This window comes from Dufourea novaeangliae, unplaced genomic scaffold (assembly GCF_001272555.1).
Source record: "Dufourea novaeangliae isolate 0120121106 unplaced genomic scaffold, ASM127255v1 scaffold90, whole genome shotgun sequence".
NCBI lineage: Eukaryota > Metazoa > Arthropoda > Insecta > Hymenoptera > Halictidae > Dufourea > Dufourea novaeangliae.
The window spans coordinates 192,250-214,595 of NW_015373969.1; the positions used below are offsets into that span (position 1 = coordinate 192,250).

Here is a 22,346-nt window from a genome sequence, read left to right on the forward strand (position 1 = left end):
GTTCCATACCAAGACAAAATGAGAAACGAGTCGCCTGAGATGAGAACGATAATTCCCGGACCGCTCGATCTTTACGATTTTTACGAGCGTTCGGAACGAAGAAGCCAACCTGTGGATGGCCGCGATAAAGGGACTTTGTCCGCCGCGTAATTTGATCCTGTTCGCCGGAAGGGGTGTCCGTTGACGAACGAGCCCGTGCGGTTGCATATAATATCGCGCGATTTTATTGTGCCCCGTGGACGAATCGACGATAGCATATCAAAAAGCGCGTTAAAGTATACACATCGTGAAAGCATTTCGTCAGAGACATTAACGCTGATGGAAGTCGCGATGGGATTAATAAAAAAAGAAAAGGGAGCCTCTCGAATCCATTCGCTTCTTTTTCTCCGGGTTTCGCCGAACGAAGAATCGGCGCGCGAGAGCATTAACGATCCGGGATTAGAGAGAGAAATTAATTCTACGATTCCGAGTAATAAATTGCTTTCTCCCCGGGCGAGAGTGATTTATCTGCGCGCGCGTTCGGGTGTACTCCCGTAGGTGCGCCGGGATACGACGCGTTGTTTCCAGTCCGAACAAAAGCAGAAGAAGAAGACAGAGAAGGATAGAAGAAATAGGGTGGGGGGTGGGAAGAATAAGAAGCAGAAGCCGGTGGTCGCTAAAAGAGCTCGAATGTGCCCTCGGCAAACGATCGTCGTGTCTCCTGCTCTCCTCTCCGAGCGCGGCAGCTCCTTCTAATCCGCGAAGAGGTCATTTCCCGGAGAAAAATGTGGTGCTCGTTAAAATTATCTACGGGATACGGCACCGAGCTGGGGGTGGAGAAGAGGAGTCCTTCCCGGGTTAGAGAAATCGGGTGAAAAATAAAAAGTCCAGCTTGATAAGGCCGGTTGGTGTACGGAACCACCACCAGAAGAGACTGCGGGGAGGGGATAAAGGGAAAGAAATGGGACGGAAGGAAGAGCGAGCAGGGAAAAGCGAGAAGGGAGAAAAGGAAGAGGTGCCGCGAAACGACAACCGAATTAACTTCTCTAGGTATTTCGACCTTTGCTCGTTTTGTCATTGTCCCCGCGGATAAGGATCTACCGTGCTCGCGCACACCCTCCTTCATATATATGTGTATAAAACGAGAAAGAGAGATAAGAAGGGGGGAACACCGTGCCCTCCGAGTGGTTCTATAAAATATGAGGGACATTAATATTCCGTGCCTCCCGAGAGGAGGTGGTGGATGGAAAGTGGGTAGAGCGGAACCGGCAACGAGAGAGAATCCACCGTGCCAGAGAGTAGAAACTATTGTCCACTCGGTATTTCGAGGAACGAGTGGCCTGCTTTCGCCGCTCCGTAATTGCCCTCCTCTCCTCACCCACATAGGGTGTATTTTTTTATTTTTTTGATCCCTCGCACACTCGACCAATTCTAGATGTGGAACCCGGAGGATCCCGAAATTTTCGCCCATCGGGTCTCACTCGTGCAACTCGCAGATTCCCTTCCAGTCGGAGAACTAGCGACGAGAGAGAAAAAGACCCCTTAAAAGCTCTCTGGAGGATATCACGGTGCTCTCGCGACGATAGATCGGTGGCCTCTCGAAAGGCACACGCGCGAGCGCGAAAGAAACGGGCGGCCAGTGGACCGAACCGCGAGGGCTCGCTTACATTGTATCTCGCGGTGGTCCTCGATCGCGATTGGACGAGGCCCGAGCGAGATTGGATCTACGAGTATCGATCATGCATCGGCCTGGGCTCCTCCATTCGAGTACTAATGGAAAGACTGGTATTCATGTGAACGGCCTTCGGGGCTTCTGCAGGCCGTTGCCTGCGTCTCCGTTCTCTCTTTCTCTTTCCCACCGCTCTACGTCGCATCCCCCGTTCTATCCTCCCTTTCTTATATACTCCTTCCTCTTCTCTCCACCCTCTCTCGTCTGTTCCTTCTTACAACAGTTCTCTCCTTGTCCTTCCTTCTCGATGTCGCTTTCTATTTCTCCTTCTCTTTGGCTCGCTGGCGTTCGCCCCCAATCCCTGTATGTCTGTCATCCAGACCGCGTCGTTAGAAGAGACGCTGTTTATTGACACGAGTCGTCGAGTGGCCGCGTTCCTGGACGCTTCCAGATGATATCTTACCGCACCAGAAGTTTCCTAAACGTCACGACGCGACGTCGGGTCCCCGGATAATGAACTCTACGGAAACAAAGGCGGAATCGGAAGTGTGTGACTAGAGGGATCTGGTGGGCGGCGGGAGCAGATGGATCCGTCTTTCAGAGGGATCTGGATTTCGGAGAAGAGATCCTCGCGTGCAAAACTTTTGCGACACTGGTTGGTTTTCACACCCTCGTGGGAACCGTTGGGATATCTCGTGGTCAAGAGGCCACGAGCCAGGGATACTACACCCGCCAGAAGGAAAAACATTGCGAGTGCAGAATTGGGAATTCGTTGTCGTCCCCTTGGCTATTTCCACAGAGGAAACGCAAAGTTTCGGAGGGTCTTTTGTTTCTTTATTTCGTTTGGCTCGAACGATCCCAGCCACGGTCAGCGGCTCGGCCGGCGCTCTCTCGATGATGATAAATTCTCGTATTAATCTACCCCGATAAGTTGCCTGAAACTTTCGGGCCCGCGGAACGACGGAAATTGCGGCTCCCCCGGGAAACTGCTGCCGGAGTATAACGGTGCGCGCGGCGGCCGAGGAGGAATCCATAACATAAAGTAGAGACCGGAAGCTGCGGGAGGAACAGAGCCCCTCTCTAATTCGCGGAGTACCTTGCTCAATTAAGATCGCCGGATCTTTGCTCCTCGGTGAATTATCGCACATCTACCCTCCCCCCGAAATTTCCTCGATCGTTCTCGAACTTTATACCAGCAAAAAAGTTAACACACTCTTATCGATTATCGGCCCTCGTATATATTCAGTCATCGTGTCCGTTCGCCCCCCCGCCCCATCCCCCATCCCGTTTTCGTATCTTGACGAGAAGTATTTAATTTTACAACGTTTGTCGGAGCAATCTTTCTCGACTCGCTTTTATAGAGCGTCCGTGGAACAAGTCCCCTTCTGTTCGCGAGTACAGTAGACCGTCTCCACGGGGAGAAAAAAAGGAGCGACACGAGAGGACCCCTTTCTCGTTTCCCCGCCGTGATCGCGCTATCTCCAAAGAGCTTATCTATGCAACGATCGGACAGGGGTGCCGAGACGACATTATTTTTTTTTCTCCTCCTCCTCCGCCTCCTTCTCTTCTCGTGGTCGGTGCCCTCTTCCGTTTCCTCGGAGCATGGACTCTCTTGGGCGCGCTGCTGTACGGGGTAGCTGCTCGAGCCCTCGTGAAATTCCTAATTAAGATTCGGGAGCCCAAAACCCGTAGAAGCGAGAGACCCTCTTCTGCCAGCGGCTCGTCCCACTTCCTCCTCTCCACCTCCCTTCTCCTCCGCATCCCTCTGGCCGTTTGGCTTTCTTGCTAGGTGAGAGACCGTATAGCCGCGGGCCATTGTGACTGGAGCGTACCCCTCGGTCGTTACCCACATTGTTCCATTGTTGGATTATCATAAACACAGTTTCATTACGACGATAAAGGTGGTAGCGCGTCGTGTCGTTTCGTTTCGCGTCGAACCGACCACCACCACCGTTACATTCCCGAGGGAAAAGCGAACTCGGAAACTCAATTTCTCCGGGGCGCGGAAAAGGGACGCGTCAACCGGTCGTTTCGTTGTGCTCGTCGTTCGCCGAACTCCTCTCGAGCTTTTCCAACTTTCTCCGCTTTTCTTTTATCCCACCTTCGTCTCTCACCCCCGTCGCAGTGTAGCGCTTCCTCTTTCCTCGTGCGCGCGCGGGGTTATATTCAGGCGGCAACGCGACGCCGCGATATCTTTTCCGAGTCGAGACGGCATTGTTCGACCCGGGTTAAACCCCTCGAAAAATATTGGAGAGCAAGGTGGAGGAAGCGGCTGGTCGGAAGAGAATACGAGTCCGGGGGGCTGTAGGATTCGTCGAGAGGACGCGGAGAGTGTGCTATACACAGTACTTCGCTATGTACTACTCGAGTGTATATCTGCTGGTCGTCGACGAGTCGAGAGAGACGCTAGTGGGTCTACCGCGGTGATATTTCGCCGAATCGAAAGGCAATCTCGGTGAAATAACTCGGGGGGCGTCAAAGGTCGCGCCGGCGAAGGAGAGGTGAAACGACAGAGAGAGAACTCGAACAATGGTCGTAGGAAAGCCGTTCGCCGAGGCAGGTGAAGATCGTTTTGCCACCGCCACCGTTGCCGCGTACCATCTGGACGGCCATTATACGGCTCGTGTACCGCCAGCAGTGCCGAGAGGACTCGATTATTATCCAAATATCGCGTTCTAGTGGGGCGACCGGGCGCGCAGGAGGAGACGCCGCCGTTAACCAGTTCAAATAGTTAACGAGGTTCGATCGAGGGTTCCGGCTCGCTGCGTGCAACCTGCCGTGCAACCTCGTCGTAGAAATTGCTCGACTCTCCTCCAGTCGGGGATGCCCCTCGTCCCCCTATCGTCTCGCAACCAGCACTGTAGCAATATATTCTCCGGTTTATTGGGACCCACGGAGATCGACCCGCGAATTTTAATTAACGCAGTCGACGACTCGCCCCGTTTGCCCTTTTGCTTCGTTCCCTTTGGCTCAAACGCGCGCGCCTCTAGTTCTCGTTTCCCAGGCCGCCTATCCGAAATTCCTCCTCGAACGTTCTCAGCAAGATCCGCAAGAGACTGACGGAGAAACGGTAGAGGTGGGTCGTGATGGTCGCGCGTGTCTAACTTTAGCGAATTGCCGAAATGCCTGATGCCCCCGAAGAGTGTGTTGGAGATCCTGCGAGTGATCGAAACTGAGACGGCTGTTGCTGCTCCGTAAACCATCGGCTAATTATTCCGCTGCCGTATGTATATATACACATATACATACATATATACGATCTCTGGATTTCAGGAGAACGCCGCGCGGCATGGCGGAAAGTTCGCTCGTTCTCGGGTATATCGATGCCACGTCGCGGAGTGCATTGAAGGGCGTCAGGTGCCTCGTCCGCCTCGTGCACGTTCCCTGTCACGGCGAGTAATTGACTATATAATGGATTCCTGCGACTGCGATACGTCAAACTGACAGGTCCAGGGGGCGTGCGTCGAGGGCCCCCGGCCGACCGACCGACCGAACGACCCGAAGTCCTTTCGATATTAAAGGCAACCCCCTGATTCAGCTCGACCCTGTACACCCCGGCTAATTCGCGACGATTTTATAAAGCCCCGCATTTCCCTCCATCCCCACACGCATTCAAACGAGAGAGACGACAGTTGAGCCCGAAGAGAGTCGAATTTTCTCCCTTTCGAATTAGCATAAGATCGGTTCCGGTCCACGCGGGCATACCCCCAATTGCCATCGACGAGGGGTGCACCGAGCAGGAAGAGAAAAATTACATCGAGTATGCAGGACGATCGAGGAGTACGGGATTCGCAATTTCACCCCACATATTTCGATCGGCGGATCTCCTGTTCGTCGTCATCGTCGTTCGTCGCTCGTCGTTCGTTGCTGGTTGCTCGTTGCTCCGAGCCCATAACCGACGTGCCGTCCCGTCTGCTCCACGATCATTGCCCGGCTACGCCCCTTACGCACGCCGACACTCGTCCCGACCCGGGACTCGAAATAGCACACCGGGATATCGCTTGGTGTATCTTTGGACCCAGACTCCATTCACACTCCCGAACTCCACGCAACTCTGGTGCGCCTGTGTATCTTCGTCGATTCTCGTGTTCTTCTTGCTGCTGTCTCGTTCCTTTTATTGGCCCCGGCCTGTCTGTCCGTCTGTCTGTCTTGGCAGCGCTGCCTCCTTCGTTTCCGACGTCGGAGTAAATTGCGTTCTCGAACTGTATACGTGTGCGTGCGCGCGTTCAGGAATCGACAGACACTCTCTTTCTTCTCGCGAGAGAACGCGCGCGAAAAGGAACACGAAGAAGACGCGCCGCGACGGGCAAGGAATCTCGAGGATTTCACGTAGGGTGGTGGGGGCAGGCTTCTTACGGCCGGTACCGTTTCGGCACTTCCGGATGCGAGTAGTCGTGTGGTAGTCGCGCACCAGTCTGAGCTTCATCCACTCAACGAAGCCTCGAACGGTATCGCGACGGCGATAAAACGAATCCCGAAGAGAGAGAGAGAGAGAGAAAGAGACGGAGTATCCGTCGAAACGTCGAAGCTTGAAAAGATATAGACACGCGCGCACACGGCCGAAGCATGGCCTGACGTGGTCGAGTTTACAGCCCCCACGTGGCTGCTCGACGGTGCACAGCCCTCCTTGTTACAGCACCCGGTGACGTGACGTGCCGTCTCGTCAGGGGGTCGACGGTCATTGGCGCGTTCAGCCCTTCAGACACGCGACACTGTCGACACGCCGACGTAAACTCGAAATATTGCGACGCGACGGTTAGGCTCGTTATGCTCGGACGGCTATCGATGGATTGACGGCTCCATCGCCTATAGATACCCGATAAATTCTCCAGTAGACAGTGAGATTCAGATACGAAAATCTTCTCGTTCGGACAGCGTGGAACGAGAGCCGGTGTGGACGATCGTTTCTTTCTCGAGGAATCTACGAGAATCGTCGTTTCTAGTTCTTCTGATCGAAAACACGGTCGACTGCCAGGGAATTCGTCGTTGTCGTCGTTCCCCGACTCAACGCGATTATCAGCGATTTTTCCACGCGCGAAGAATCGAAATAACGGCGGCGGGCGCGCTCGTAATCGAATTTTCGAGGAGATCCCCGGACTTGCCGCCAGGAGTCGATCTCCCGATCATAAATCTGACGTCTGGAAATTGCTTCGCGGCGTTTCGATGCCGAGAAAGAGAACGATTTGTCCCTATCGCGAACGCTCCTGATCCCCCGATGGCGAATAATCCAGAAATAAATTCTCACCCGATCGCGAGAGTTCCCCACCCACCTTTCGCCTCGCCATCCACCAGATACCTTATTCCCTCCCTTTCCGCGTACACGGCCCTGCCAGGGGAAGAAAAATCTCGGTTAACGCCCGACGGACCCGTGGAAATGCTTCTTAAATGGTGTTTCTACCGACTCTCCCCATCGGGTTGGAGGCGTCGGTGTATCGGTCTAGGGGTGCCGAATAAAACGAGCCGGCAGTCGGCGTTTGCGATTGGCGCCCTCCGTATATAACCACCCTTATATCGCCCGACGGGGGGTGGGGTGCCGTCGACTCTCGTTTCGGACACACATATGCGCACTTGTTCGGAACGTTCGCCCCTGCCCTCATCCACGCGACGACGAACATCTACGGCTTTCTTCCGAAGAAACGATTCGTCTCACCCTCTGTTCTCCGTCGCCATCTAATATTTCCTGGCTAATCCACTCGGATACACGGAACGTCCTCGTCGTCGTCGTCGTCTCGTATACAACCTTATCTGTCCAATCTCGTTCCGTCTTCGTTTTAGGCGGATAGGTACCCTATACATATACCATGGCCCCCGTGCGAGTAAACGATCGCCACGCGGAGAAGAAATAGCCCGTCGTTACGGGATCTCGACGATCCGGGAAGGTAGAGTCCGATCACCGAGAGCAGCATCGGATGCAAAGCTAAAAAGTCTGAATAACGTCGATTCAGGGATCATCGTTCCGGGTAAACAGGGCCGCCTCGGCCCCTGTATAACGATCATCGGCGGGCAAGGTAATATCGACTGCAAAGTGGCGCTCGGAGAGTCGTCGACTCCGTTCTCCGCGCGCAAAGAAAAAAGATTTCACAAAGTCGAACCAGCCGCGGAATTCTCTCTCTCTCTCTCTCTCTCTCTCTCTCTCTCTCTCTCTCTCGATCGATCGATCGAATTCTCCTTTGGCTCGCATCGCGCTTGCCCCCGGAGTTAATTTAACTTTCGCGATTCCGCCGATCGGGTACTAGAGAGCTACCACTGACCCGAAGTTTATACGTGGAACGTACGGTAGAACGTGATGCACGTACGTGTATATGTATGTATATGTGTACGTACCTCGAGCATAGGGAACACAAGCTGTACAAGCGGCCCCGTTGCAGCTAACCCCAAGGCCGACAGGGGTGGTCGGGCACGAGAGCTCAATATATATTAAGATCCGCGAACCCTCCGCTAGACTGAAAGTTCGTCCACCCCGCGTAACCCCCTAAGTCTTCCCACAAACCGTCCCTCCACCCTCCACGACCGAGGCTACACCATCGGAATTGCGATTATGGTGGCAATATTACGGCTAGCGAGGGCGAACAGGGGAGAAAGAGAGAGAGAGAGCTCCACGAGTCAAGGAAGGAAAGAAAAGATGGAGAGATATTCTGGTCTCTCTCTTTCTCGTCTTCGTTTCGGCGATCCTCGTCCATCGGTTCGCGATACCAGTCGTTGGCTCGCTTCTTCCTCGCCACGGAGCTTATTGGCTTTATTTCGAAACCGGCAGTTCATATCTATTTACCGGCACACGGCTGATCCGCGAAGGAAATAGAAAACGGCGGAACCGAACGAGCGAACGGTTCGACGAGACTTTCTCGTCTACCCGGTCTGCGGCCTGAGATGCTCGTGTTCGCCCGACAAATCGATAGCTTAATGCCTCTCTCGTTCGTGTAACGCGTTACAGTTTATTGCCGTGGACTGAATTTCATCGTTTTCCGGGAACAAGACCGCGGAATCCATCACCGGGCGTTCGGATAACCACCGCGGAACGCGACATTTTTTTCCCCCTATTCATCGAAGATTCTTTTGTCCGGGTCAACGTTCCTCTCCGGTATTCTTATAATTTCTATCTCGGTTTTTTTTCTTCTTGGTTCGCGTACACGTCGCGCTTCCGCGAACCCGGCGAACGTTACACGGGATTCCGATTGAAAATCGGGAAGACCAACGACGCGGATAACATCGAGCTCCTCGACAAGCCATCGAGAGTCGCTCGAGCTCGACATAATTTCCGAGCGAATTAATAATCGGTCGACCGACACGAAAGATCGTTATTTTTCCCCGCAGCTTTGTCGAGGACTCTGCGGGACGAAGGGGGAGAAATACCGCGGTGACGGTGTTATAGGGGGAGGCAATTAAACGCGACGTCGCACACCGTGGTATTTTATCAATCTGGCTGAACTAATTTCATGCAGCACCACTGATAGGTTTCACCACAAAAAGTTGCAGATCCGTATTCAGCTCATGAGGATCTATAAGAGGCGCCTAAGGTTGCAATATTTGTACATGTTGAACGGTGATACAATTAAAATTTGGCAGATGGGCTGTCAGAGGCATATAATTTCAACAGAATTGCCTTATTTCACATCTTCAGTCAATGTCTGTAAATCACCAAAAAAAATTAATATTACCATGCGCTCCAAATTTTCGATTCCTGTTTACAATTATTGACACATGTGCTATTGTATTTTTCTGTCCATTATATAAAAGTTCATTTTTATAATTCTGATCTCCTTAAGATTCGATATAAACCAAAAAATATGTACATCGACCCTTTTTTGAATTTAGCTGGATTTGGAAAATACAACACTGTGCATCGAGCGGAAATATAATATTTTTTCTTGGTGCCGCGCTCCGACCGAATTCGCTCTTGCCCCTCGATTTGCTTGCATCGCGATCATTCCGGCCACTGTATACGTCCTATTATCTCGGGCCGATTTCGAATGTACAGGCTCCACGAATCGACCGGCAGCTTAATGGATTCACGCGTGTGTGTGGCGAAACGAGCCGATCCAAGTCGGCGCACGCGTTTCGTCGCGACGATCGATCGATTGCCGCCGCGGCTAATTGGTAGAACACCGTGCCGAAATCCGGCGAATTTGGCGTTTCACGCGATAAAAAGCGAAATTGCCCGCGCCTCGTGCTAATCTCGCATGCGGCACGCTAACGAACCCGAGGCGCGAAACACGTTAACCGTCTGTGTAATTAATTTCATTTAAAATCTCTAGCTTTGCTGGAAAGAGCAAGAGCACCTCGGCGTCGATACGTAGGCACGCTGGTACACATACACAGACATACTCGAATAAAAGAAACACGGTGGTACGTTCTGCCGTCGAGTAGTGGGTTAACGATATACTTGTATACCTATAATTTGATTGCAATATTTCACGTTCTTTGCTAACGAACTCGAGGAGGGGAATGCTGCTAGGATCGATTCGTGTGGCCACATTTCAGGATCCGTCTGTCTCTCTTTTTTCGTTGTCCGCCCGTTGTTTTTTTGTGTTTTTTCCCTCGTTTCATTGTTCCCGCTACTAATAAATAATTTCACGAGGAGGGTTGCGCCACTGGGAAATCCGACTCATCGAAAAATCGACGCGCGGACACGTTAAAAGTGGACGTCTCGGCGGAGATCCAATTAAATTCCGCGGCGTTAACGACGCGTGTACTCTGTCTTTTTTTCTTTTCGCTTCGCGGCAACTCGGGAGGAGACTCTCCGTGAAAGAATGAAGTAAAAACGCAGGGCGAGGAAAGAGGGAAACGAAGAGAGAAAGAGAGAGGGATAAGGAAAAGACACCGAGGGAAAGAACCAGCAGCGGAGGCGTCGAAATAACATCTCTAGGACTTTTCTTCGTTCCTCTAATAGTTTTTGCACGGCGCGGTATTACCGCGACGCCTTCCACTCCGTCTCTTACGATTCTGTGGCGAAGGAAAGATATATAGCCGTGGTGTTCCAGCGAGCTGGAGAGAGAGAGGGAGAGAGAGAGAGAGAGAGCTCGGGTCCCTTCCGTCCCCTGGTCACGTCGGTAATTGCAATCGACTTGCACTACCGAAGCACGGTAATTAACGTCGTACGATTTGTCTCGATTTTTCCGATCGTTGAACGTCGACGAGAGCGAGAGTTTTCTCTCTCTCCGTCTACCGAGACGAGCTCGTTTTTTCTCGTCCACCTCGTCATCTTTTCTCTCTGTAATAATCTCTTTGTGCTACCGAGTAACCGTACGGTTGAATTTATTGCGGCCTCCCTGCCGGAAACACGTCCGCAAGAAGATCTTCTGGGTAAGAAGCCTGCTCTTCTCGATCTACCCCGGCTTTTTGCGCGTTCTTACCTACGTAGGGCCCATCCTTTCGTCCGCGGTGTATATCTAAAGAGAAAGAGAATAGGGATCGAGGACGAAGAGAAGGAGAGAGAGAGAGAGGAGTCTGTCGACGAGCGGGGAGGACGACGACGACGACGACGAGGACGACGAGGACGACGAGGACGATGACGACGAACGGGTCCTCCTTCTTGCTCGAGTCGGAACTTTTTGCGGTCTCTCTCGGGACGAGCCCGAGCTCGAGGGGGGCAATAAAACTAATGGTAACGCGCGCCGGTAATTCCTTGCGGTCTGTTTGTCGCAAGTCGACGACCTGGCCTCTCCGCCTCGTCATTTGCCGGGGGAGGATACCACTGCGTCCAACGTCGACGGACAAGTGGTTCCCCGGATCGGACACGAACCATGCCCACGATGGACCCTTCGTGCCGCTCTCTCTCTCTCTCTCTTTCTTTCTCTCCCTCCTGGTCCTCGGTTATTCCTGGACTCCGTCCCGATCTCTAGCGGTCGACCCGATAGAGATCGAAAACCGTCTCTATCCCGGTCCACCCATCCCCCTGTTCGTATAAATCGTTTCAACGAACGCCTCCTCTCGTCTTCGAATTCCATGGAAGTTCGAAATCCGGTGACGGTAATCCGTCTTCGTTGTTTCTGTAAATATCATCAAGGAAGAGGGATGGGAGGGAAGAGCTGAAATCAATAGGAAGACCTTGAAGCGTGGAGCGGAAGAACTTGCGAGAGTAGGAGTAAAGAGGTGGAGGAGGGAAACTCGCGGACGAGGGGTTCGAGAAAAGCTGATTTCGTAGATGCTGACTCGATGGAATCTCGCGTAATCCGAACGCAAACAGCGAACGGTGCTCTCCAAGGGTCCCAGAAGGGGATCCACGTTGGGGGGGGGGGCGTCCCGCGTTATTTAAACTCCGTTTATCTTATCGCGGTTGATTCGGTGGCGCGCGCTAGCGTTAAGTTAAACGTGGTCAGCCGTTCGCGGGCGGGCGAGCAGGGCGGGCGAAAAGCAGCCCCGTTGGTATCGCACCAAATTAAGATCGTCCCGTGTTCTGGCTTGATTACAGTGGGTGGAAGAGTCGTTCACGAACTTCGACAAGGGCATCAATTGGCGGAGCTACGTTGTCTGCGACGTAGCGCACAATAACGTGAACAATTGGCTGTGGACGCCGTTCATCGAGAGGGGACCGGCGAACCGCATGTACGTAGAAATCAAATTCACGATCCGTGATTGCTCGTTGTTCCCCGGAACCGCGCGCAGCTGCAAAGAAACGTTCAGTCTACTTTACTACGAGTTCGACGCTGCCACCAAGGAGCCACCGCCTTGGGAGACCGACAGTTACAAGTTGATCGGTAAGCCTTCGACAAAGTTCGTCGTGTCTCGTCGAAACCGTTTCAGACGATAGGGTTTTTTAACCGATTCGGTAATATCCAAAAGCAGCATTCACGCGTACAAACAGAGAAAGTAAGCATACGCGTGTTAAAATGGAATTTTTGTCTAAATACGGAATCATATGATATGAGCTGCTTTATTATCGATTCGGCAAAATTACCGAATCGGTCGAAAACACCGTATCGTCGGAACTGGTTGTATGATACAACTTGTATCTCGATGAGTTTATAGCAGGCAAGACAAAAGTATATCACGATTGTTTATCTTTCTTTCGCAGGACGTATCGCCGCTGGCGAGGGAAGGTTCAACACGAACACCGAGGTGATGATAAACACCGAGGTGAAGTCGATACCGGTGACGAAAAAGGGCGTGTACTTTGCGTTTCGCGATCAGGGCGCTTGCATCTCGATTCTGGCGATCAAAGTCTATTATATCAGTTGCCCGGAGATATCGGTGAACTTTGCCCATTTCCCGGCGACGCCGACGGGTCGCGAGGTCGCGTTGATCGAGCAAACAATCGGCACATGCGTGGACAACGCGGTGGTGATCGAGCAGCCGACCTTCCTCTGCAAAGGGGACGGGAAATGGTACCTGCCGAACGGCGGGTGCCACTGCAAGCCCGGTTACCATGCCGACGTCGAGAAACAGGAATGCACCAAATGTCCGATCGGTCGGTTCAAGTACGAGGCGGGATCGCACAGCTGCGAACTCTGCCCGACGCACAGCAAGTCCTCCGATTACGGATTCACGGAATGCAACCCCAGGAATATGCCATGTACACGTGAGTATCGTCGTCATCTTGGTCATCGTCGTCTCGCGATTGTTAGCCTGTTGCCAAACGGATGAATACGTTCTGACAAGCCGTTAATCGTTATGGTTCGTTTTCTAGAACCGCCCTCGGCGCCGCAGAATTTAACGGTGAACTTCGTCGACCAATCCACCGTGATCCTTTCGTGGAATACGCCGCATATGCTGGGCGGTAGGGCCGATACGACCTATAGGGTGGTATGCGATGCCTGCAGTATGGGCGTAAAGTACATTCCCAGCACCGTAAGTCGTCCTAATCCTCATTTTTCTGGCTTTCTCGTTTCCTTCCTGTACAACGAAAAACACTCTCGGACGTGCATAGATAAAACGTGGCTCTTGATTACTTATTCGAACAGGAGGTCTTCAACGACACGAAGATCACGATAACGGGCCTGAACGCGGTGACGACCTATCGATTCCAAGTGTTCGCGGAGAACGGCGTGTCGGCGTTGGCGGGAAAATCCGAGTACGTGGACATCACCGTGACCACCGAGGCGAGCGTGCCCAGCCTGGTGAGCAACGTTCGTATCACCAGCGTGAAGAGTTCCGAGCTGAGCATCAGCTGGGACGCTCCTATAACCGACGTCGGCGGGGACAGCGATCTGGTCGAGAGATACGAAGGTGAGACGGATAAACGACGATCTCCAAACGCGCGTCCACCCACGCGACGTTGACAACACTCTTTACATATACGTTTCGTCTTTCCATTCCCCAGTGAGATGCTATCCACGCTACGACGACGCTACCAACGCCACCGTCATCCAAACCTCCGATCTTTCCGCGACGTTCAAAGGCCTGAAACCATCCACGGACTACGCGATTCAAGTGCGGGCGAAGACGACTCGCGGTTGGGGCGAATACACCCCCGTGGTGTACAAGAAGACGCCACACGCAATGGGCCTAGGTAACAATCTTCGATGATGTTCTTCGCTCAATTCTTTCGACTTCGATTTCCGTGTTCCATTCTGACAATCGAACGTTCCTCCGTCTCCGTTTCAGACTACGTCGGCGAGGACGACAACATGCAGGTGAGGATCATAGCTGGAGCCATCGTGGCCGTGGTCGTTCTCCTGGTGATCATCATCATCATGACCGTCCTGATTCTCAGAAGGTACGATCGGCCACTCTCGAGTGGCTCGCTTATTTTTGTCCTTCTTTTTTTTTTTATTATTATTTACGCGGCTCGATCTATCACGACTCTACCGATGCGATGTAATGATTTCGATGCAGCAGGGCCTCGGACGAGTGCAACAAGAAACAGCCGAGCGACTGCGACACCTTGGAGTACAGAAACGGCGAAGGTACGTTTGTCCGATGCCAACAGGCCGGATACACTCTTTTCTTCGTGAATTTATTATCGCTACTACCCCCCACCCCCTGTCATTTTTCATAGTTGTCTCACTACGCCCTCGTGTCTTGTTACTAATATTTTTTGAACCACCAAAACCCCGTTAGACCCAGCAAGTATCACCCTAGCCCCGCTCAGCCCCCTTCACAACCCATGTATACAGTAACCACCCCCCCCCCCAAAAAAAAGTCTTGTCGTCGAAATACACCCACTATACTTGTCGTAGAGGTCTCTATATCTTTGATGAAAGAAAGATTACTGAAAAGTGGTTCGTTTAAAGAGAAAAAAAGAAAAAGATAAAAAGCAAATGAAAGTGCGAAAAGAAAGTTGTCGAAGTCCGAGGTGACACACACGTGTATGTACCCGGAACATTTAACAAGCAAAATGAGAGACGATCGCTTTACACGAGCAAAATTCATTTCACCAGATCCGGCCCGCAGCCATGTCGACATTATTCTAACCGAATTCTTTCGATTCTTTCTTTTCATGTGCGATTACCCCTAATCTATCGAACCTGCCTCCATGAACAAATCCATGAAAAAAACCCAATGAAACAATGTACACAATCGCCTGCTACTACAGGACTAGTTGTGACCTACAGTAAGTCTTCTCCAACACCTCAAGTTTTATTTTTTAGGAACTCGGTTTTGCTCGTAGTTACTTTTCTGCACCCCCTTGTACAATGCATCTTTTGTCGGGATCGCGTTCCAGATTTTCAAAGCACGGGCACGCACCGCTTTTCGCTTCCGCTCTTACCGCCGGCACTGCTTCTCGTCCATCGAACAGAATGGGCAAAGCAAACGCGTTGTCGTTGTCGTCGTCGTCGTCGTTGTCGTCTCCTTTGGCTCCGAGCGAGGAGCGGGGAATGCAACCTACTCGAAAGCTGTGCGTGCTCGCGTCTCGCGTGCTTGCCTACGTTGCGACGTTACCTCTCTGTGTCTCTTTATTATCGTTGTGCATGCGTATATATGTATGTATATATATATACTGTATATGTACTGTTGTCAAGTATGTGCGTCGTTGTGTCACTGCACTTGTTTCACTTTACGTGCGTTGTGTCTTCGTGTCCCATTTTCTGTTGTCGTTTAGTTTCTTGTTTTTTTTTGTTTTTTTTTTTTGTTTGCTTGTGTTTTATCCGTACGCGCGGACACGTTTCTTCTCGCGGTACACGAGAAATCAGAACGCGATCGTTTCTATCTTCTCCTCGCTCTGCGCGTGTGCGTGTATGTGTGTTGTCTGTTGTTTTTTTTTCTCACGTTTCCTCACATTCTCCAATCAGTCGCCACCTTCTCGCTTCGCGTCATCGAACTCATAATCGAACACACCCACCGCTTCTTTTTGTTTGCTGTTTGTCAATTAGTGTGTTGGTTGTTGTGTTGTTCACAGTGCACTGCAAAATGGACAGTTCACCGATTGTGACAACCCACACCAACAACAAGAGCAAGTCCTCGCGTAAGTCCTCACACTCTCAGTCCCAATACAAAAAATAAAAAAATGAAAGAACAAGGTCGATTCTCGATCGATCGAATACAAACCCTTTACACATATTTTCCTCTTGTTACCTTTCCCTCTGTCTCTCTATCTCTCTATTTCTCTCTCTAAAGACTATACGATACGATAGTCTCTGTAGACGATACGATTTGTCGTACGACAAGTCGAACAGGAAGTTGAACAGACGGTTATGACGAAAGATATTTAGTCTACCGTATTGTCTACGACAATACATTGTTCACAACAATTCGTCGAAGGTGACCTAGGCTGTATGATCAATTGTACGACAAATCGTATCGTCTATGGGGCGTTTCACTCTCACTCTGTCCTTCGATCGTTTCGAATAATTACACGTAGACGAAGAAGATGCACGATAGATAAAGCATGTCCGATTCCTTACTGTCCGTTCTATGTTTGTCGTTCTGCATCGTGTTTTTGCCCTCGCATCGTTCTCTAGTCCAGCCGGTCGCCGATCTTTCGGTACGATGATCGGTGACCTCTCTGTCCCCCCGTACGTACATATACACGTTCCGTACAACGAGACGCGCGCACGCGGGGAAACGCTGTGGATGTTCCGGTGGAACTCGAATTAATCGGTCTCGTGCAGAGAGATAGAGATAGAGTGGAGAGGCGGGTTAGGCGGTCGCAGATCCATTCGCGGACACGTGAATTAACCGGGCCTAGCAAGTAATTCGATTCGACCGGAGCATCCTCTCTGCGCTGCCGTTGCTGTGCTATACACGACTCTAACGTCATTCAATCCGATGCATCGGATCGTTTAACGCATTAGGCATGAGCGAGAATTTCTCTGCGCTGGCATGAAAATTGATTGCGCGCGAAACTTTAAACTGACCTGTTTTTTTTTTGTCTTAGTTTTTCCTTCGATTTTGGTTTTTGTAAATTTTTCACACATAGTGCGATTAGAAGACAATTTTGTGTTTATTACTCGGACCTTGGGTTGTCGTCGTTACAGTTTTTAAAATGTACGACACGTTCGAAGGTACTTACTTAAGATATATGTATATATGCACATGTATATGTATATCGATTATCGCGCGCTAGAATAATTTCAAAAGACGAGACTTCGAGAGCTCTAGATAAATAAATCTTCAAATTGCGCTCTAGCTTTCCTTATTTTGTGTCTCCGTTGGGAGACTTTACTTCTCGAGAGCGGTAACGAGTCTCGTTTTGCAAAAGAGGAAGGGTGTGTGAGTGTTTTCACGGGATGAAACGGTTATCATTGTCAGGCACGGAGCGAGTGTGTTGCTCGTATTATATAAACAGCTCCCCCGAGAGATTCCGTAAAAATTTAACACACCGGCCCTCGTGTTAATATAATGAACTCTGTTTTGGTGACGTTGCAGTGACCACGCCGCTGTTCACACCTGCAGTGGGGGTGGCCGCCGCAGGTGCGGGAGGCGCCGGTGGTGCAGGCGCGAGGAGTTACGTCGATCCTCACACCTACGAGGATCCGAACCAGGCCGTCAGAGAATTCGCTCGCGAGATCGACGCAGGATACATCACGATAGAGGCCATCATAGGTACGCGCGTGGCATTTTTTTTTCCCTCTCATTTCGACCCACGGAGAAACATTCCCGTATCTCTCCTTCGTTCTCCTCGTCGTATATGTACATAAATCTATCTGTATTCGATTCAGGTGGCGGTGAGTTCGGCGACGTGTGTCGAGGAAAGCTAAAACTGCCGCCCGACGGTCGAACGGAGATCGACGTGGCTATTAAGACCCTGAAACCAGGTTCCGCGGACAAGGCACGGAACGATTTCCTGACCGAGGCGTCGATCATGGGCCAGTTCGAACATCCGAACGTGATATTCCTGCAGGGGGTCGTGACCAAAAGCAATCCGGTGATGATCATCACCGAGTTCATGGAGAACGGCAGTCTGGACACGTTCCTGCGCGCGAACGACGGCAAGTTCCAGGTGCTGCAACTGGTCGGCATGCTGCGCGGAATCGCGAGCGGTATGCAGTACCTCGCGGAGATGAACTATGTCCATCGGGATCTGGCCGCGAGGAACGTGCTCGTGAACGCCGCCCTCGTCTGTAAGATCGCGGACTTTGGGCTGAGCAGGGAGATAGAGAGTGCCACGGAAGGAGCGTACACGACCAGGGTGAGTAATCGACTACGGAATGGGAATGTATTTTTCCTTTCCTTTTTATTCTCGCTTTCATTTTACGTTCGTTTACACGGATCGACGAGACTCCACCTCGGGTCTCGTTGCTCGAACCGAGACATTCAACGATCGAATCTTGAAAAAGACTGTTTACTCCGGCACAAAGGGTGGAAAGATTCCGGTCCGATGGACAGCACCGGAGGCGATAGCGTTCCGAAAGTTCACCAGCGCGTCGGACGTGTGGAGCATGGGCATCGTCTGCTGGGAAGTGATGTCCTACGGTGAGAGACCGTACTGGAACTGGTCGAATCAGGACGTGATCAAGTCGATCGAGAAAGGATACAGGCTTCCAGCGCCGATGGACTGTCCGGAGGCCATCTACCAGCTGATGCTCGACTGCTGGCAGAAGGAACGTACCCATCGTCCCACGTTCGCCAATCTTACCCAGACCCTGGACAAGCTGATACGAAGCCCGGAGACGCTCAGGAAAATCGCCCAGAACAGGTAAACGTCTCTGATCCTTCATCCTCGCCGACGAGAATATCTCTATCTCTATACCGCGCGCGGTCTGTCTCTTCTCGCGCCCGCCGCCGCCGCTAATCTGTTTTCCTCGCGTTGCTCACGCGCGTACCGTGGTTGATACTAACCGTCGCGCGGAAAACTACACGTTTCCAATTCCAGAATCGTGTTTCCAATCACGGACTAACGTGGTACGAACGGTGCTAAAATATTAAGATAAGTCGTTGCCTCTTCATCGCGCGAACGATTCGATGGACAGACGACGGGCAGGCGAGCAACGCGGATGGATGATCCCCGCGAGTTTTCTATGATTTCTTGATGTTCTACGAATCATCCCTCGGGCCGTCTAGCTCCCACGAGCCATCGAATCGTTCGTCCATCATCTCTCGACACGAATCATGCCGCATGCCACGCGTTATTCACACTTCGTGTCCATAAATTAATTTCTCTCGACAGCCAAAGGTATTTTCCGTTCTCTCGCTAAATATATATTACTATTGCGAAGCTCACACCGCTCTGCGCTCTCCACGTATTACGCTGTTAGACACATTGGGCTTTGATATATATGTCGTTTCACGATATGATCTCTTGTATGTGTGTGCGCTCGGCTATACCACCCGACAGAGACAGATTTTCGTCATGCACGCGATGCGCTCGAGGCGTCGTGAAAATACCTCGACCTGATTGGCATTACTGGAACCGGGCTATATAATATGTATATACATATACATACATATGTATATATTAGATATATCTATATACTGGACTGAATCTCGTTCGCACCTGTTTCATCAGTTTTCTTTTATGAAAGCTACTTTTTTTTCATTAGTTTTCCGTAACAGTCTATTTTTTTTCTCAATTTTTTTTTTATTTGGTCTCTTTTCTTTTCTCTTCCGTTGATTTGTCTCAGTTCGTACACACGTTTGTTTTATCCGTAGCTCGAAGATCGTCAAAATTGTTTTGCGCAGGCGCCTCCGCTTCCTCGCTTCCCGTTCTCTTTTTTGCAAATTTCACAACGTGTCTCGCCCGGCCGGGGGTAACGCGAAACGCGAGCGACGACGAGAACAAAAAGAAAGATCCGCGTGGCAAAAGTTTCAGTTGGATTATTATATTGTTTGCAGCACATATTTCCGATGAATCTCTCTCTGCCGACGGAATAATCCGGTTAAACGACGCGACGGGACGTTACGGGACGGTACGCGGAAAAAGAACACTCCGGGTGCCGAAGTTGTGCGACGACGGTAACAAGTGGCTTTTAACTTCCTTTGGAACGCGCGCGCGAAAAAAAAAAACAGAAGAAAGATCTGTCGTTGCCAACCTTCCGTCTCTGTTTCCGTCTACATACATGCTGGGAGAAAAAATTAATTTATGGACGTAAGTCTCTGGCACGCGATCATTCTCGCGGGATAATTTTTCCGTTCGCGGTTTTCAAGAGAACGACGAGAAAAGTGCGCATCGTACTGCGGTGGCTTTCAGAGAGCTTTTATCGCTTTAGCGCTTATCGTTTCTGTAATCCTCGATCCCTTACCCCTTCGTCCCTTCCACCCTCCACCCCCCCCTCTCTCTCTCTCTCTCTCTTTCTCTCGCTCACCGTGTCCGTCCTCTGATCGTCTTCACTTATTTCCCCCGCGGACAACGCAAAAAGAGGCGAACAAAGGCGAGATCAAACGATACACGAGTGAGTCGGACGTCTTGTTCCGCTTTATCGTCGACCAATCGTTAATAAAGAATACAGGGAAAGACGCCCGCCCGTGTTACGAGGACCGCGACGGACTGCGACAACAACAGCAGCAGCAGCACAAAAAAATAAAAGAAAAAGAAACGAAACCCCGAATTTTTTTCTCGAAATCACAAGAAAAAGGAACGTAACAGGACCACCCGACTCGAAACGGAACCGATCGATCGTGTCCGGTGGGACCAATCGATTATCGTTGGATTTCACACGAAGCCCCGTGAACTGTTCCATCGCGAAACGCCGCCACCATAGCCGTTGCCAAAGAACGGTGTTGAGAGCGTTTTCGGTCGAACGGAACGGGCCACGTTTAACGCCGTTGTCCTCCTCTCTGTCCGCTCTCTTGGAACCGATTCGTCGACGACTACCGTGGGGCTCTACCATCGTTCGATTCCCGACACGCCGATGAATCAGTCCAGAGACCCCCTCCCCCTGGTCTATATCCTCCGTCCGTTTCAAGAAACGACAAAGAGAAACCAAACCGAGAGAGAGAGAGAGAGAGAGAGAGAGAGAGAGAGAGAGAGAGAGAAAGATACATTTTTCAGTTTCTCCTTCCCAACCGAACGACGTTCCTTTTTTTCTGGGCTAATTCTTTGTGGTTTTGGTTTTGTGGTGTCTTTGGTACCCGACTACGAACTGCAACCGAACGCAACTGCGACAACTACCGTCTACCACCAATGCTACAACTCTCCAACAACAACAACAACTACAACAACTACAACAACAACAGCGTGAGGCCACCTGCACACAATCCATACTATGTCACAAGCCACGCGGCCGCCGCGCAGGCCTGTGCGGCAGCGGCCGTCGCCGCTGCGATTCCAGCCGCGGCAACCGGCGGCCAGTTCGTAGACGTAGTCGGCCATCAGGCCCATCAAGCCCAGTCGACGATTGCCGTTCCAGTAATGCCACCAGGAGCCGGCCGTAGCTTACACTATCACACACACGCAACGACACACGCATTGCCACAGCAGCCACCGCTTACATACCCGAATTGGGTGCCGTTCACGCATTTCGGTTAACCCCGTCGTATGATCGCTCTCTCCTTCCGTCGACGGAACAACGAGCGCTTCTCGTTTCTTCGTCTTTTGGCGAACGCCGCCGCGGGGACAAGTCGAACCACGAAACAATCTTTCGCGTCGGTCCCATCGACCGGGCTTGACGAATCTTTTCCTTCGCCTCGACAGCCCCTTCCGCTAGAAACCACGAGCACAAACGTATAAATGTGTATCCTCGTCGTTCGACTTTTCCCGCGTGGTCATCTTATATCGTTAGCCAACGAAAGCCAAGCGCGCGTGCCATCAATCGAGATTCTTCGTCTTTCTTACGAGGGGACACAGCTGTCATTCTCCCACGAGCCGTGATCGAACTTTTCCACTTCCCGGGTCTGTCGACGGACTGGATCAACAGGTTCGAACGAATCGTCGTTTTTTTTTTGTTTGTTCTTTCCATCCGTCGACGTTCGCCAAAGAACGGGACCGTGCGCGCGCGCGCGCAAGACTTTCGTTTTAGACGTCGGACCATTCCGAGCGGGAGAATCTACTAGTATCGTCCGCGGAGGACGAAACTACGCGAGACAAAGGGGACACGTAGAGCACGTTTCGCGAGCGTTTATAGAGGATCGCGAATAGGTAAAATTTGTAGACAAGTCGATCGATTATTCCGTTTTCGACGAGCGTTGCGTTAGACGCGCGCGAATAAATATGGTAGCGGGCTAGCCGTACGTAGAGGAAATGAAAAAAAAAAGACTTTTTTCTCGATTTCCCCGATTATTAATATATCCGATTCGAAGTAGAGATCGCGAGTCAAACGAGCCTATACTTGTATTACTTGTCGAACGGTGCGAAAAAGAGATTTTTTATCCGCGATGTTTGACAACGCGCCAGACGCGGTAGATTTAAATCGATTTTTTTTTAGCTGCCACATGGACGTCGTGT

The 22,346-nt window shown here is 51.2% G+C and overlaps 1 protein-coding gene across 1 annotated transcript in view; it reads left to right on the forward strand.

Annotated features, from left to right (window-relative positions):
- Positions 1–22,346, forward strand: part of LOC107186786 (ephrin type-B receptor 1-B) — a 60,967-nt gene that overhangs the window by 35,689 nt on the left and 2,932 nt on the right. The window contains exons 3-14 of the mRNA XM_015574723.1: positions 12,057–12,342; positions 12,660–13,163; positions 13,272–13,432; positions 13,546–13,810; positions 13,905–14,093; positions 14,189–14,300; positions 14,420–14,490; positions 15,120–15,137; positions 15,924–15,989; positions 17,393–17,569; positions 17,686–18,155; positions 18,325–18,662. Coding sequence (XP_015430209.1) covers positions 12,057–12,342; positions 12,660–13,163; positions 13,272–13,432; positions 13,546–13,810; positions 13,905–14,093; positions 14,189–14,300; positions 14,420–14,490; positions 15,120–15,137; positions 15,924–15,989; positions 17,393–17,569; positions 17,686–18,155; positions 18,325–18,662 — 2,657 coding nt within the window. The remainder of the gene's footprint in view (positions 1–12,056; positions 12,343–12,659; positions 13,164–13,271; positions 13,433–13,545; positions 13,811–13,904; positions 14,094–14,188; positions 14,301–14,419; positions 14,491–15,119; positions 15,138–15,923; positions 15,990–17,392; positions 17,570–17,685; positions 18,156–18,324; positions 18,663–22,346) is intronic.